At 40.3% G+C, this 16,588-nt stretch overlaps 1 protein-coding gene across 6 annotated transcripts in view; it reads left to right on the top strand.

The window, feature by feature from the left end:
* RIN2 (Ras and Rab interactor 2) overlaps window positions 1-13,103 on the top strand; it is a 241,542-nt gene extending 228,439 nt beyond the window's left edge. For all 6 annotated transcript variants that reach the window (XM_037057024.1, XM_037057028.1, XM_037057025.1 and 3 more), the window contains 4 exons: window positions 1,526-1,831; window positions 3,622-3,753; window positions 7,650-7,813; window positions 10,594-13,103. In XM_037057024.1, coding sequence (XP_036912919.1) covers window positions 1,526-1,831; window positions 3,622-3,753; window positions 7,650-7,813; window positions 10,594-10,917 — 926 coding nt within the window. In that variant the 3' untranslated portion in view covers window positions 10,918-13,103. The remainder of the gene's footprint in view (window positions 1-1,525; window positions 1,832-3,621; window positions 3,754-7,649; window positions 7,814-10,593) is intronic.
* The last annotated feature ends 3,485 nt before the right edge of the window (window positions 13,104-16,588 follow it).

The following is a 16,588-nucleotide window of genomic DNA, read 5'->3' as shown; positions in this document are numbered from 1 at the left end:
TTGTTTCTAAAATTTACAATGTTGTATGTAACAATTCTCTAGTATTTTATTGTTTTTTGGTGGATAAATACACTTCATATAACCAGATTTCTTGGGTTAGGATTCTGGCTCCCCCCTTGCTAAGTGTGTGGCACTGATCTCCTTGGATTTCATTTTCCTCATCTATGAAATGAACCCCCATAGGGCTTGTTTGAGACTTGAAGAGTCAGTGCATGTAAAGTGCCTAAAATGGTGTCATTGTTCTTAGTTCGAACTATTTTGTTTCTAGGATTTAAAGCAATCAGATATAATAGAAAACAACAGATAGTGATTTATATGAAATATGATCGTTCTGGGTTATTTTGTTTGTTTGTTTGTTTTTCTGAACTAGTTCTCATTCTGAAAGATTTTTCATTCCTTTTTTTTCATGCAAATCATTGTACCCCCTCCCTTCATGAACTGAACCTGTTTTTCTTATTGGAAAAAAAAATAGCTGGGTACCAGATCCCTTGGACTTTAATAGTTGTTCTGTTTATTAAGGACTTGGAGAGGGGGGTTAGGAGTAAAGTCTTGAAATCAGTACAAAAAGAGAAGTCTTATTTCTAAATAATTGCCTTTAAAATTGCCTTTAAAATAATTCCCCCCTCTCTAAAACTAAATGAGTAAAATCTTTTAAAAGAATTTTACTTACAGAAAAGTTGCAAAAATAGTACTGAAAAATCATGTCTTCCTCTTGCCCAGATTCCCAGAATGTTAGCACTTTGTCAGATTTGTATCATTCTTTCTCTCTCTGTTTACACACACACACATACACACACACACACACACAAAAGGATGGTTCATTTCACCATCCTCTTTCCTGAACCATTTGAGAGTTAGTTGCAGATACTGTGTCCTTACTTTAAGTGTGTATTTCCTAAAATCAGAAACACTCTATTATTACAAAACTGCAGTAAAACTAACACTGCTTCAGTGTTAACACTATTACCTCATCTGCAGACTTTATTCGAATCTCATCTAGTGTCCCACTAATGTCCTTTACAGCAAATGAAATAAAGATTTATGTTTGTGTCCAGAATCCAATCTAAGATAACATGTGTATTTAGTTTAATGTATTTCCTCAGAAAAAATATTATAAGGGATCTTGAACCCTCGCTATTAGAAAGTCCTTTCATGAAAATAGCATTTGTTTACCTGTCAACTCAATCAGTAGAAGAACTACTTCTAAAAAAGGTCCTCTGAAATATTTGCCTGAGCTTCTGGAGGAGAGGACATAAAAGTAGTTAAATATATTTAATTGCACTGATTGTATGCAAGAGAAACTAAGAATTTATCAGGGAAGATGTTTTTCTCCCTGGCTATACAGCAGAAAGGTTGCAGTGTGGCAGTGCTACTGAGTTTTGTCGGGCAGGTGGGTGTGTAGTTATAACTTGTCTGCCCTCTAACCAGTGTGTAGAGTTGCAGGTAGAGGTCCATTCCAAGAAAGCAGACCTACATTTCTTCTTTCTTCAGACAATGGTCACAGTAGCTGCACTTTCTTTGGCAGATGTGGTGTTGGAAAAAGCCATGCACAAGTGCATCTTGAAGCCCCTAAAGGGGCACGTGGAGGCCATGCTGAGAGACTTCCACATGGCCGACGGCTCATGGAAACAACTCAAGGAGAATCTGCAGCTCGTGCGGCAGAGGAATCCACAGGAGCTGGGGGTCTTCGCCCCAACCCCAGATTTTGTGGATGTGGAGAAAATCAAAGTCAAATTCATGACTATGCAGAAGATGTATTCTCCAGAAAAGAAAGTCATGCTGCTGTTGAGGGTCTGCAAGCTTATTTACACTGTCATGGAGAACAACTCAGGTGAGGCTGCCATTTCCCACTAGGGCCAGCAATGTGGCCAGTGACTAGGCCAATCACAAGCCAGGCTTTCTGATTCCCAATTGCTCTTCCTTTCAATCTCTTGATTTCAGCAAGTGACTCTTAAAAATGCAAGTGTTAGTCACTTGCAGCAGATTAATAGCACCAAAAAATAATCTTATGAGGGCAACAAGATTTTTGTGATACCAATTTATTTAAAGATTTAGTGCAGAGTAGTAAATACATATTCAGTCTATGGAGTCCAAGTTTAAATCCTAGCTCTGCAAATGAGTTAATTAACTGTGAGACTTTGGCCACCCTTCTCACACTTTACCTTCTAAGATGCAGTGTCTACACGTGTCATTGGATATGGCCCTTTCCTTCATAAGGTGGACGTTAGATGGGACAAAGCCCACATAGGCTAACATTTCCATTCCAAGTGCAGTGGAAATATTAGCAATAATCATTACTACATTTTGGCCAGTGAGGGTTTGTGTCAGTGGTCTACAGCATGTCAGAAACTTGGAGGATGCAATAATGGGGCAATTTTATTACAGCCATTTCATTGGCTCTCCCTTCTTTTCCACAAGCTGAAGCAATGTAATTAGAATTCACAAAAGAGTTACAAAGTTGGGAAATAAACCCTGGGATTTCTTTTGTGCTGCTTCTTATAGATCCTAACTATGACTCATAGATAGTGATAGGGCCCTGCATTATTCTAGGTCTTCAGGGAGCCTAGTATAATTCCTTGGATGACTAGTACCTTTTCCTCTGAGTGAAACCACTTCATGGCAAAGGAACTGAGAGAAAACACAGGCTCAAATACCCACTCCTTGAGTAGATAGAAGTGTGTGCATTCAAATTGTTGAGGAAAGATAATACATGAGCTCTTACACTAGCAATGATAGCATATGAACATCACCTCTTAAATTTGCCAGCATATTTCACATATAGAAAATATATTTTTGTAGTTCATGAAATCATTTATAAAAGACCCTAGAAAGTATCTGCACAGGATTAGGTTCTTCCGAAGTACAGTTTCTCAACCTCAGCACTAATGGCATCTTCACCAGATAATCCTTTGTGTGGTGGCTATCCTTTCCCTATGGGAAGTTTACCGGAATCCTGGATGCCATTTGCACCCCACCCTTCAGTCTCAACAATAAAAATGTCTCTAGACAATGCCAGTTTCTCATCCCTCACCCCTGCTAAGAATCACCACTGTCATGAAAAAATAGAAGGACTAAAATCTTTTTGCCATACATTACTCATATATTACTCATTCTACATATACTGAATTAGCACATTTAAATCAATTGTGTGAGCAACTTGAGCAGAGAGCAGCCTTTATTCCTGATTGGAGTTCGGTCCTCTCCCAGTGTTTGTTATTAACTTGCACAGACAGCATTAGGAAACAGGACACAAAGGGTTAACATAATAAGCAGATAACTTTGTAAATTAGTTTGTAATATTACTTGCTGAAAGTTAAGCTGTTTAAAAGTATTGCACCCTACTGCATAATGATGTAATTCATGACAGTGGGGAAGAAATCTTTCCGGTGTTCTTTGACTCCTAGAGGCTCATCCTGAAATTGTGAGTGACGCCTGGTCTGAGACATGGGCAGTGGGGAGGGTCGTGGGCTACACAGGATTCCAGAAACACCCACCTCTGTTTAAGAATAGCAGATTTGCCCAGGATGACTCCTCACTATCTAATAAAAGCAGCAAATAGGAAATGAAAGAAAGAAATGTGGGTGAAACTATTCCTGTTCTCCTCTTCCCTCCTAATCCCAGGGAGGATGTATGGTGCTGACGACTTCCTGCCAGTCCTGACCTATGTCATAGCTCAGTGTGACATGCTGGAACTGGACACGGAAATTGAGTACATGATGGAGCTCTTAGATCCTTCGCTGTTACACGGAGAAGGTAATGTGCTTTCTGAAAGGTGGAAAGAACTGGGTGCTTTTTGAGGGTTTTGGTGTTTGTTACTGAGATGAAGTTCACATAACAAAATCAACTGTTTTAACATGAATGATCCAGTAGAATTTAGTACACTTACAATGTTGCGCATTATACCACCTCTATGTAACTCTAGGAATATATCCCAAAATAAAACTCCTTTCTCATTAAGCTGTTATATGGGAGCTTTATTAAAATCATAGGGTTAAGTCCAGTTTTAATTTAAAAGTTGCTGAGTTTTTTTAAAACTACAAAAGTAATGCATATTTATTGTAGGAAATTTGTAAACAGAAAAACACAAAATGTGATTCTGCCATAATTACACTTTATCGACATTGGTTAATTGCAATTAAAAAATGTTCAGTGGAGTAAGTGCTATGTAGAAAAAGAAATGGTTTCTTTGATTTCAAGAGGAAGTTGAAATCAAACTTTTGTTAGGGAATATTTCCAGTGCCAGAAGAAATGTCTGGCTGTTGTACACGTGAAACAAATGAAGGCCTGTCTTTTGTTTTCATCATTTAAGGCAATGTTTGTTTTCAGGATGAAAACAGCATTGTTTTTCTTTTTATTTAAAGAATAGTATCTGCTTGTTGTTTAAATTTTTTTTAAAAGCAGTGGGAAAAATCTGGGCGGTTTGCTTTTAATTTATCTTGGCAATTCACTGTCCTTCCTGTGTCTGCCTAACTCCAACATGTCTTAGCAGAAATTCCTTCCCCTTACACATTGATTAGGTATTTTATCACGGAAATAATTTGGATGTTTGTCATCATGGTACACAGTCTTGAAAAGCAGAAATGACTGGGACTCTTCTGTGAGTTTCTGTGTCTTTTTAAAGGAAAACAAGCCAGGGTCTGTGCATTGTGAATCCTGTTCATCCATTTTCGTGTGTCCCTATAAGAGCCCAGCTAGATCCTGAGCTCTGAATTGTTGCATAGACCTTTCTTTTTCCTTTCCCCAGTGAGTTTTAGTCCAGGATTGAGTTAAAAGGTCCAGGAGTTGATAGGATTTCCCAAGGATATGTCATACTTGTATTTTCCCTGAAGGGAACTTCAATGTATTGCCACCCCAGAACGTGTTCTTTAGTCCACTATTGCTTGGCTTTCTTATCAGATCTGCCCTCCTCCGGGAAGCCCCTAAAGTGCAGCTTTCACCTCTCTAGGGTCAGTGCTGGCTCAGGGTTAGTGAGGATTATCTTTGCATGTGGTCTTCCCACCCCAGACAGATGTGAATGAGCCTCTTTCATTCCTGTAACCTCTCACCTGTTTATCTGCCCTCACTATTATTCACATCCTGAGGCACTAAGACTTCCCATTCCTGCTCTGCCCTGGGGCTTGACAGGAGGAGGAAAAGAGTATGGGTTTGTCCAGTGACCAAGAGAAGTATACGAGCCATCATTATTACACTTCTCATCATTGTTATCTATTACAGCATTGTAATAATTTTTTATGCAGCTGGGTATTTTTTTTAGCTTCAATCATGTTTAATTCTAGTAATAAATATGACAAATTCTTGGCACTTTAGCGAAAGGGCATGCCAGTTTCACTCAAAATTACCATTTTGTTGCTGACAATGTATACTTAGGACAAACATATGGCTTACATCTTGTGGCCCAAGGAATCAAGACAGGCATTTCCCTGCCACCTTTCCCTGCTTTCCCCAAGGGAAGACACTGTCCTGGACACTGTTGATGACAGGTGAGCAGGTTGATGTCCTCACCTCCAGAAATCATGCCTGAGAGAAACAAGGGCCCAGCCAGTAAACATATGGAGCAGCCTGTGAGCTCATGCTTAAACTTAAGCCTACTTCCACTTAACTATGCCTCAGGCTGCATGGCTGCTGTCTTGGGGAGAGCAGGGCAGCCAGTCGGATTGTCTGTGGTTACAGACCAGGCCTGTGCTACAGTGAACTGAAGCTGTGCAGACCAGGAAGAAAAAGCTGCTGAGCAGAGAGCTACATCAACCCAGCCCTCCAAGGCCTGCCCCAGGCCCTCTTGGGTTTGCAAGGCAGTAGCCTACATCTCTTTCCTGCTGTTTAAGCAGGTAGTTTCATTATGGAGAAAGAATCATAGAACCGCTTTTAAGGGCACAGCTCTTGTGGTAGGACTTTAGAAATGTAAACCTTCCTCTAATTGCATCCACATATTTCAAAGTGTGGTCAGTTTTGTGCATCCAGCATTTTGTATTTTCTCTTTAGTGGCCTGAGCAGATCATAGCTATGGAGTCTAAAATTTGATATCCAAAGGAAACACCCTCCCTCCCAAACTTGATTGTAACAGTACCCCCAAGTCCCAGTTCTAATACTAGCACCCCTTTCTTGAATATTTAAGTCAATATTGATTTCTCCTAAAATTCTGTGTGGCATTTGAATGTACTACTGTGTTTCATATTTAATTGTGTGCTGCTTTGTTCTTGGGGCAAATATTTAGTAAAAATCAGCTACTCACAATTTTGTACTCACATGCAAAGCTGCCTTGGAGAACTTACTCCTGGCTGGTGAGCAGTTAAACTATTCAAATAACTCCAAACAAAAAGACTGAGATGTAATATGTGCACGAAAAGTATATTACTTAGAGTGGCCTAGTTAATGCTGACATTAAAAAAATAACCCCCAAATCTCCATTGGTGACCACAAAGGTGTGTTTCTTTCTGAAGTTACATGTCCACTGGGATTTACAGGGGACTCTGCCCATTTTTGAGGTGGTAGACCAATTGCATCTTGACTGTTGTCAGTTGTCGAACAGAGAAAGAGTTGTTTGGGATCTTGCATTAGCAGCTAAGTACTTTGGCCATCACAAAACTGATTTAACCACAACTAACTTCTGATTCCTGCATGAATAAATTTCCCATGTTTGTTTTCTTTTAATAAATTTATAAAATTCTGTAGAGCAGGTACTCAGACTCTACTTCTTATAAACTCACCCCCTGCTCCTTGCTCTGGTGGAGATTCAACATTATTTTGATAAAGAATGTCTCTAAATTTAAAATGTGGGTGTCCAATTAGGGAATTTTTAATAAACGTTGAGGGCGCCCCCTAGTGGTTCTATAGAACGGTGCTTGCGAGTTGCTCAGAAGGCACCAAGTTATACTTGAGGACAGAACTGTGAACACATTTCTGTGTATCTCACAGCACTGTAGTCTTTAAACATTTTACAAGTATAAGAAATCATTTTAAATGTATCATCAAAGGGACATTACTTACTTTTCCTTGTAAATTACTTTTTCCAAAATGTATCACCTTAGTTCCCAAGTAAAGGTAAAAAGGAATAAGGAGGGAGAAATTTTGAGGAACCCATATTATTGCAAACACAGTCATATATTGTGCAGTCCTTTCAAAATATATACTTTACTTAAAATTTAGAAAATATTCATTCCTTAAAAATAAAAAATAAAAAAACAAAGAAATTGCCAGGAGTTGTGTGGACTCCTGTTGCTAAAGTAAATGATTCTGGCCTGAGCGCTGTTGACCTTGCCACCTCATCTGCCTCCCAGCTTCCATCAGGCTTCAGCAAAAAGGCCTGACCTTTTCTGGCAAAACATTTTCACACTTGCACTTAAATAATTTAGAGGTTTCTGTTTGTCTTACCCATTGGAATGGGAATCCCATGAGTGAAAACAGGGTGTTGCTGGCCAGGACTGCCAGTATCCCCTCCTTGGCAGGGGCCTGGGTCCCCGGGGGCATCTGTGGGGATGACTGTGTGAAAGGACTGATGGAGGCATAAAGTATGTGCTCTGGATGTGTTCTTCTGTGGTCCCACAGGAAATGCATGCGGGAGAAATGGGGAAAATACAAAGTACAGCCTCTATAAGTCCACTCATTTATCACCAGAGTATGAAACTCTTAGACACTCTTTCTGTCCTTTTTAGGAGGCTATTACTTGACAAGCGCCTATGGGGCACTTTCTCTGATAAAGAATTTCCAAGAAGAACAAGCTGCAAGACTTCTCAGCTCAGAGACCAGAGACACCCTGAGGCAGTGGCACAAACGGAGAACCACCAACCGGACCATCCCCTCAGTGGATGACTTTCAGGTATGTGGTTGATGATGGTGATAAGGGGTAGAGGGAGGCATACTGCTTCCCTTGTCTTCCATAAAGGCAGAGCTGACTCTCAGGACTGAGAGTCCTTTGTCAGATCATCCAGCGGAAGAGATCATTTTTAAACTACCCTCTGACCTTGTTGTTTCACTTCTCTGTTTTGCTTATACTTAAAAAAGGGAAAAAGAAAGTGTGTTTGGCCCAAGTTTTGCTGTCCTTAAGGAAACAAAGTCAAATTAAGGCAGGATTTCTTCCAGGATGTTCAGCATGGATGCTGAGCACCTAAGCAGACAGGAAGTCAAGGAGGAAGCTCTTGGCACAGGTGGTGGGTACTTTATTTCATCAGAAGACTGAGTGCAAATAGCAGTGTTAGGCACTGCAGTGGACCTGGTCTCTCTGAGAAGAAGGAGAGGTGCAGTAATGCCTTCCCTCCTCCCCTTCCTTTTTTTCTTCCTATTGCCCCAAAACAGAAGACCCCAGAATCTCACTAGCAGTATCAGCTCTGGCAGCCAGTCAGGTCCTGCCTGAGTCCCCATCTGGAATTTCCCATGACTCTGAGCTGGTTCCCTGGGAATATGAGATTCCCAAAGAACTTGTTTCTGAAAAAAGGGGAGATAGATTAGGGCTATAGAAATATTTACCAAGCACAACAACACTTGATTTACTTATAAAACTATGAAATTATGAGTAAACCTGCAAATGTCTTTGAGTCATATTTTGAAAGTTTCAAATCAAATTATAAAACTTGACTACATTTTGTTTTTATGTGCCATGTGGTGAATATTTAAGCAGGACAGATTTGTCCATGCCTGTATTCAGATTCACCTTCCTTTTCTGCTTCTCAGTGCTCTGAAAATACTCAAAGGTACATTTGGTTCACAGCCAGCCCTTCTACAAAGGCAAGACCATCAACTTCTTTTCTAAGATAGCAATAGTCTCAGAAATTCCTTCCCAGGTACATTAATCTAGAAGGCAAGATGAATACTGTGTGCTCCCCTGTCCCCTTGGGCTGTTGAAGAGCTGTCCATGTGTTAGGGATTTTGCATACACAGCTCTTGGGATACTGTGATTGCCTATTCCAGGAGGAGACTCCTAGGCTATACACCCTCTGAGAAGAAATGAGAAAAGCTCATTTTTCATCTCCCAACCTACCACCAACCCCTTCCTCCTGTAACCTCCCTCCAACTGGAGCTCTAACCTAGAGACCCCCAGAGGCCACAGTTCCCCCTTCCTTCTCCACATTCCTTCCCCCTGGCCCCACTCACTCAGGAGATGCACAACTTAGAATATAACCCCAAAGGGGGAATTCTCAACAGTCCATTTGGGTGTAAAAACAAAAACTCAGACATAAAACTCCACTTGGAACTTCTAAATCAGGGGTCACAGGCGCACACACAGTCTCCTCACGCTGAAGAGGCGGCACACCACAGTGGTGAAGGCATTGGAACACTGGGTCTACAGCTCACAAGATGTGTGGCCTTGGGCAAGTTATTTAGCCTCTTTGTGCCTCAATTTCTTCACTGGTGAAATGCAAAGAATGTAGACTTCTTTCACAAAGGTCTCTTGAGAAGTCAATGAGTAACTGGATACCAAGTGCTTGGGCCAAGTGTTGGGTGGGGGATTGAGATAGGAGAGGACAGACTTGGCTAAAATGGAGCGTGTGTATTTGCTAAGGAGTTCTAATTCAAGAATGTCAGAGTTTCTTACCAGTGCAGAGCTCACTGTCCTTCCCTTTGAAAGAGATTTCCCTTCTAGCATCCCAGTAAACCTTCACATGGAACCCTGGAAAGAGAGCACCACTTCCCTTCACTCCTGAGTAGGGTTTCCAGATTTAGAAGAGGAGCATCTTTTATGTCTGAAAAATCAAAAATAACTGGTTATTCTCTATTTTGTCTGGTAACCCCACTTCTGTAGAAGAGGAAACTGAAGATGTTATCCAGGGTCACAAAATCTCAGAGGGCCTAGTGTGAGTGTGGGATGCTTGATACCTCATTTGGACTTTGCATTCGTGAGATCGAAGGCTCATTGCATTTTGTGATGGCATATACCTGGCACTATTGACAGCGTCAAGCCTGCAAACATCTTTTATGTCCCTATAACACCACTTCGCACTTAGTCACTTCCATCTCCAAAGCCCTTTGGAAGAAGCAACATTTTTCTCCTGGCATTTTTCATATTGTACTCAGAGCTACTTATATTAGATGAAACCACATGAAATTGCCATTTGGAGAGGTGAAAAATGGTCAAATATTGGCACTATCTTGTAGTCTAACCTAACATTATTGCCCTTGCTTAAACCTCATGAAAAGTCATCCAGAGCGAGTACAATATATACTCTTGGGTCTACCCATTTTACATGTCTCTTCCTGCCGACTCCTGGTTCAGTCTCTTCTGATTAGTTTGTTTTTCCAGCTGGAAAGAAGCCCAGTATTGGATCTAGTTCACAGTCTTCACCAAGATTTCTTAGCCAGGGTTTAGGAAGGACACTCAAAGATCAGAATAGCTGAATGGATTTCCTGTTCCTTCTATTTGTAATGAATTAAAATACAGCCACTCAGTCCATATAGTTGCTCTCCCCACAGTCCAAATTTAGCATGGCCTCTTTCCTTGCCCTTGGAGTCCTCGTGTCCTGGCATTATACATCCTGAGAAGCCAGAGCCTGCAGTAGCTTGCAAGATAGACTTCTCACTTGCATCTCATCAGTCTCACTTATGACTGCTCTGTCCCATTTTACCCTTCTCACTCAGCCCCAACATCTCTCTTTCCACCTGCAGAATTACCTTCGAGTTGCATTCCAGGAGGTCAACAGTGGCTGCACAGGCAAGACCCTCCTTGTGAGACCATACGTCACCACCGAGGATGTGTGTCAGCTCTGTGCGGAGAAGTTTAAAGTAGAGGACCCTGAGGAGTACAGCCTCTTCCTCTTTGTTGACGAAACATGGCAGCAGCTGGCAGAGGACACTTACCCTCAAAAAATCAAGGCTGAGCTGCACAGCCGGCCACAACCCCACATCTTCCACTTTGTCTACAAGCGCATCAAGAGTGATCCTTATGGTATAATTGTTCAGAATGGGAAAGGAGACTCCATCACTTCATAGAAGACACCTGGGACTTTTCAGCAGTGCTTTCAAAGGAGGGTGAGGAACCTAGCCTTCTGGCTTCCATGTGGTTGTGTTTGAAAAGCAGTCACCTCCTTACAGACCCCTCAGTTCAGTGACTAAGCCATCCACAGGCTGACTTGGCAGGACATCTTTAGCCACATTGCCCAAGCAAGGTAGCTGAGATACATGAAACAGTAGGATTCTCCTTCAGAGATGGAGAATTGCATTTTATGGTCTAAGGGTCCTACAATTGTTTGCTAGCTACCTGCAGCCAGGTTCTAGGTGGACTCACAAGTATGTATATGTGCTGAATAACCATTTAAGGTACAAGCTCTTCTCTTGAATTCAACAGCAGGTGTTTGACAAGGTTGGCCGATGCAGTGCGTCAGGTATTTCTGAGTTCTTTGGATAGCTTCCTTCACCTTTTTCTTTTTTCCTTTTAAAAAAAATTTTGCAAAGAACCTTTGTGTTTTTATATATTTCATAAAAAATTTTATAGCAGTTGCAGGTAAACTGTCAGGATTGGTTTTTTAAATATTTTTGTAACTTTAAAATATTCTGTAATTATATATGTGATTTTAACATTTAATATTCAAAAAGAAATCTCTTGCTGGATTTGAGAGTAATGCATTATACAAGTCTCCCTTCTATAACTGGATGTTTTGGCAACGTTGTGGGGAGAGACTGCTGGATTTCTTTAAACCGATGTATTACTGACACTGGCCTTTGGAAATCTGATGTACTGTTACCTTGTTCATGCTAAGTGACATTTGCTGTCTTGTGTTTAACCAAGTGATGTTGAGGATCAGGAGAGTAATGAATGTAGAGAAAGATTGAGAGAGAAATACAGGCTCTAACAAAGGACTAAGGAGTTAGTCTGCAGGTTCAGACTCCTTGAAGAAAGTGGGAAATGGAGATGGAAGGAACTTTTTATGCTGAGAATATTGTAAATATGCAGTAAGATTTGGCTAAATTTTTCCATGTTATTTGCTCTTGGAAACAATTTTGAAAACCCTATAAGGAGAAAAACAATAAGGATAACACTTATTTTTCTTTTCCACATAAGTCAAAACTAATAGCATCAAATTATTTGGGACAGAAACCAAATAATGTCTACTATGACTTTCATTGAGTTAAATAAGATGCTGTTTAGAAAAGAATTTGCAAATGCACCATAAAGGCCATCTGAATTTTAAGAATGTATGGTGAAGTAAATTTATGTTTTGTGAAATCTGGTTAGGGATTCACAAAGTATGAGGGTCTTGTATCAGTGTAACCCAAGTAGTTGCTAAAACATGTTATTGTGCTGTGTAAAGACGTGTAGTCATCTAATTTGATTGGCATTGTACCTTGTTCCTTTGTTAGCTTTTGTGATATATCCAGAACCTTCAGCACATACTGTGTTGTACTTCCTTTTGTAAATGATTTTTAAATGGAATTTTGCACATAATACATTGTAATATTGTACAATAAGCATGTGTGAAAATAATTTTTGAAATATTCTTTAGTTGTCTTTCTTCGTTGGTAAGCAGAACATAATGTGCACTACATAATGAAATGTTAATCTGAACTCCAAGCCAGTGTTTGTGGTTAGGTAATCCATAGAGAGGAAACAGAAAAGTTTACCTTTTGTCAGCAGTTTATATACTAATAAGAGGCAAAAATCAAGGAGCAGAAGGAGAAGTGTGTTCTAGCATGAAAGGATTTCCAGTGTTACCTTGACAGTAATTGGCTTAGTTGGACCTAAAGACAATCACAGTTAAACAAAAGGGCCCTGCAGACAAACCGCCCCTTCTTTTGCAACCTCTGATGTGCCCTGGCTGAGAGTTCAGTGCTCTTTCAAAATCAGCAGAGCAGAGGCTTAGTATTTTTTGCTGCTGTATTCCTGGTGCTTGGAGCCATGTCTGGCAGTTGGCATGTGCTTTGTAAGTCCTTGTGTCTGAACAAACTTTCTAACCCAGTAGAATGGATACTTCAAGATCAGAAACACAGCTGAACAGACTGCCTGCTTTTTGTTTTTGCAATGAATTAAAACCGACAGTCAACCCATGTAGTGGTCTGCCCCACTCTCCAAATTAAGGTCATCAATGCTGTGCTTATCCTTAAAAATCAATACTCTGCTGATTTAAAGCAAGCCACCATTTCTGAATGGGAGGCAGTCTCAACTGCCTTTAATAAGATGACAGTGAGATCAAAACAGGAAATGTTAGCGTGAGCAGAGAAAACATCACAAGACAGCCCCTGGTTTTGTCATTAGGCAACATTTCCCTGCTAAAATTACAACATAACATGTGTCTTCACTTTTTTCCCCTCATACAGACATTTCTCAGTTCTCAAATTGTCAGGAAACAGATTTTGGTACAGTTTGGAAGGAATAAGAGGGAGAATAAAAATACACATGCTGGTGGAGTGAGAGGAGAATGTATTTACAGATCTAAAAGTGTTATAAAAGTTGAATACCAGACAGAGGAAAGGATTTTTCTTAAAATATTGCATGCACTGCCAAATATTCCCTACAGGGACACAGAATAGAAATAGCAACTGTTGAGTAGTTTATGTCATGTGTAAGTTACAACTGAAATCTATATGAAAACACAAAAAGCAGGATGCCCAACCTTAAATGCTTTCATTTATAAATATGCCTTCATTGGGCAACTCTCACCTTCAGTTACTTTACGAGACTTGAAATGAAAGAGAACTCTGATTATCTTTTAAGTATATTTTATTGATTATGCTATTACAGTTATCCCATATTTCTCCCCTTTATTTCCCTCTGACCTGCAGCCACCCTCCCACCAGCATTCCCCCACCCCAAGAACATGTCCATGGGTCATACATGTAAGTTCTTTGGCTTCTCCATTTCCCATACTATTCTTAATCTCCCCTGTCTATTTTGTACCTACCATTTATGCTTCTTATTCCCTGTACCTTTTCCCTCGTTCTACTCACTACCCCCACTCACGGTGATAACCCTCCATATGTTCTTCATTTCTGTTCTAGTTGTTTCTTAGTTTGTTTTTGTTTTTTTATAGGTTCAGTTATCGATAGTTATGAGTTTGTTGTCATTTTACAGTTCATATTTTTTATCTTCTTTTTCTTAGATAAGTCCCTTTAACATTTCACATAATAAGGGCTTGGTAATAATGAACTCCTTTAACTTGACCTTATCGGAGAAGCACTTTATTTGCCCTTCCATTCTAAATGATTGCTTTGCAAGATAGAGTAATCTTAGATGTAGGTCCTTTCCTTTCATGACTTCAAATACTTCTTTCCAGCACCTTCTTGCCTGTAAGTTTTCTTTTGAGAAATCAGCTGATTGTCTTATGGGAACTCCTTTGTTGGTAACTGTCTCCTTTGCTCCTGCCTCTTTTAAGATTCTCTCCTTCTCTTGTATCTTGGGTAATGTAGTCATGATGTGCCTTGGTGTGTGTTTCCTTGAGTCCACCTTCTTTGAGACTCTCTGAGCTTCCTGGACTTCCTGGAAGTCTGTTTCCTTTGCCAGATTGGGAAAGTTCTCCTTCATTATTTTTTCAAATAAGTTTTTAGTGGACTTGGAACAAGTCCTTGGACAACCTTGGAACATTCAAGTCCTTGGACAACCTTGGAACATTCAAGGTTGTCCTGGAGGTTCCTAAGCCTCTCTTCCTTTTTTTGAATTCTTATTTCTTTATTCTGTTCTGATTTAATGTTTATTTCTTCCTAATGGTCTAAACAATTGATTTGAGTCCTGGCTTCTCTCCCTTTACTGTTGGTTTCCTGTATGTTTTGATTTATTTCATTTTGCATAGCCTTCACTTCTTCCTCTATTTTGCAACCATACTCAACCATTTGAGAGAATGCAACCATACTCAACCATTTGAGGGAATGCAACCATTCTCAACCATTCTGTGAGAATCCTGCTTACCAGTGTTTTGAACCCTCCATCTGGTAGGTTGGCTATCTCTTCATTGCTTAGTTCTATTTTTGGAGCTTTGATCTGTTCTTTCATTTGAGCCACATTTCTTTGTCTCAGCATGCCTGTTACATTGTAATGGGGGGAGCCTTAATTATTCACCAGGGTGGGGCAATCCAGGTCACTGTGTTATGGTGCTGTATGTGGGGGAGGGATAAAAGAGGGAACAATGCCACTTGCTCAGTCCTTGGCCAGCTTTCAGTAACTTCCTCTGCTACCCAGCAGCAAATTGGGCCCTTCTGGTGCTGACCCTTGATGGGTTTGTGTATTTTCTAGGACCCTCTGGGTCTCTCCAATGAACTGTCCTGTGAACCTGGGAGTTTCTCCTACTGCCTCAACCCCCACAGGTTTTTACAACCAGAGATTTTGGGGCTTTCTTTTCCTATGCTGGAACCCTGGGTTGCTTGGTCTGTCTCACTCCATAGTTGTTCCTTCTGGTTTATTCACATGCAAATGTGGGACCACCTGGTCTGCCAGATTCTGCCTTGTCATGCATCCTCTCTGCCCCTAGCTGCCTACCTCTGCCCCTCCTACAGTCTGGGTGAATGTTTCTCCTTTAATTCCTTGGTTGTTGGACTTTCATATAATTTCATTTTCTGGCAGTTTCTGATTACTGTGTTTCTACATTTTTTTGTTGTCCTTCTTTTGGTTGTGCGAGGAGGCAAAATGTTTCTGCTTATGCCTCCATCTTGGCCAGAAGTCTCAAGAACTCTGATTATTAACAGCACTGCCTGGGTACTCCCCCAATGCCCGAGAGAAATGTCACAGTGCCTGGGACATAGGCATTTTAATCATCTGTCAGTATCATATAGACCACATTCACAATGGTGAACTTGAGACCAAAACTGTTGGTCATTTAGTTAACCCTGATGAAGTTGGGAATATGAAAAAATTCATATTAGATTGCAGAATTATAAGAAAAGAGATGGAAGGAAAGAGAAGGAAAATATATAGTGTTTTGTCTCAGAGAAGAAGTTTTTATTTGAGAAAGATCTATTTTTCTCCAATATCAAAAGATGGATAGCAGTTGACACAAATGTTTGGCACATTAACACAGACTTTGCCAGGAAAGACCTTGGAAGTTAAAACTATTGAGAAAATCCTTGGCCAATAGTTTTAAGTTTTTCTTTTAATCTTCACCACTGGACTTTTTTTTCACAGCTTTTGAAAGAGAGAGAAAAACATCAATCAGTTGCCTTCTCACACATCTCCCAACCGGGAGTTGAACCCCAAAACTGGGTATGTTGTCCTGACTGAGAATCAAATCAGCAACCCTTCCTTTACAGGACGATGCTCCAGCCAACCAAGCCACACCAGCCAAGGCTGGGCCGATAGTTTTAATAAAATTGTGACCATTTCTGCCATCAGACTCCAATGTTGCAGGAAATCTCTGAAGAAGCTGTGATTGACATGAGGAAGCTGGAGGAATGAGTGCAGCTTTCTTATCTTGATTCTGATAAACTCTACCATTCCTAAGTGAATTTTGCCTGAATTTTGAGTCATTCTACATAATAGACATTTAGAATATCATTATATAAATGAATCTTAGCCTTGGCCAGGTAGCTCAGTTGGTTAGAGCATCATCCTAATATACCAAGGTTGTAGTTTTGATCCTCAGTTGGGGCACATATAAGAATCAGCCAATGAATACATAAATAAGTGGAATAAATTGATGTTTATTCCTTTCTCTCTAAAATCAATAAAGAAAATGTTAGA

Source organism: Sturnira hondurensis, unplaced genomic scaffold (assembly GCF_014824575.4).
Source record: "Sturnira hondurensis isolate 20B ecotype Veracruz unplaced genomic scaffold, ASM1482457v3 Scaffold0009244, whole genome shotgun sequence".
NCBI classification, from domain to species: Eukaryota; Metazoa; Chordata; class Mammalia; order Chiroptera; family Phyllostomidae; genus Sturnira; species Sturnira hondurensis.
Note: the sequence above shows the minus strand (reverse complement) of the source record. Positions and strands in the feature narration are given on the sequence as shown.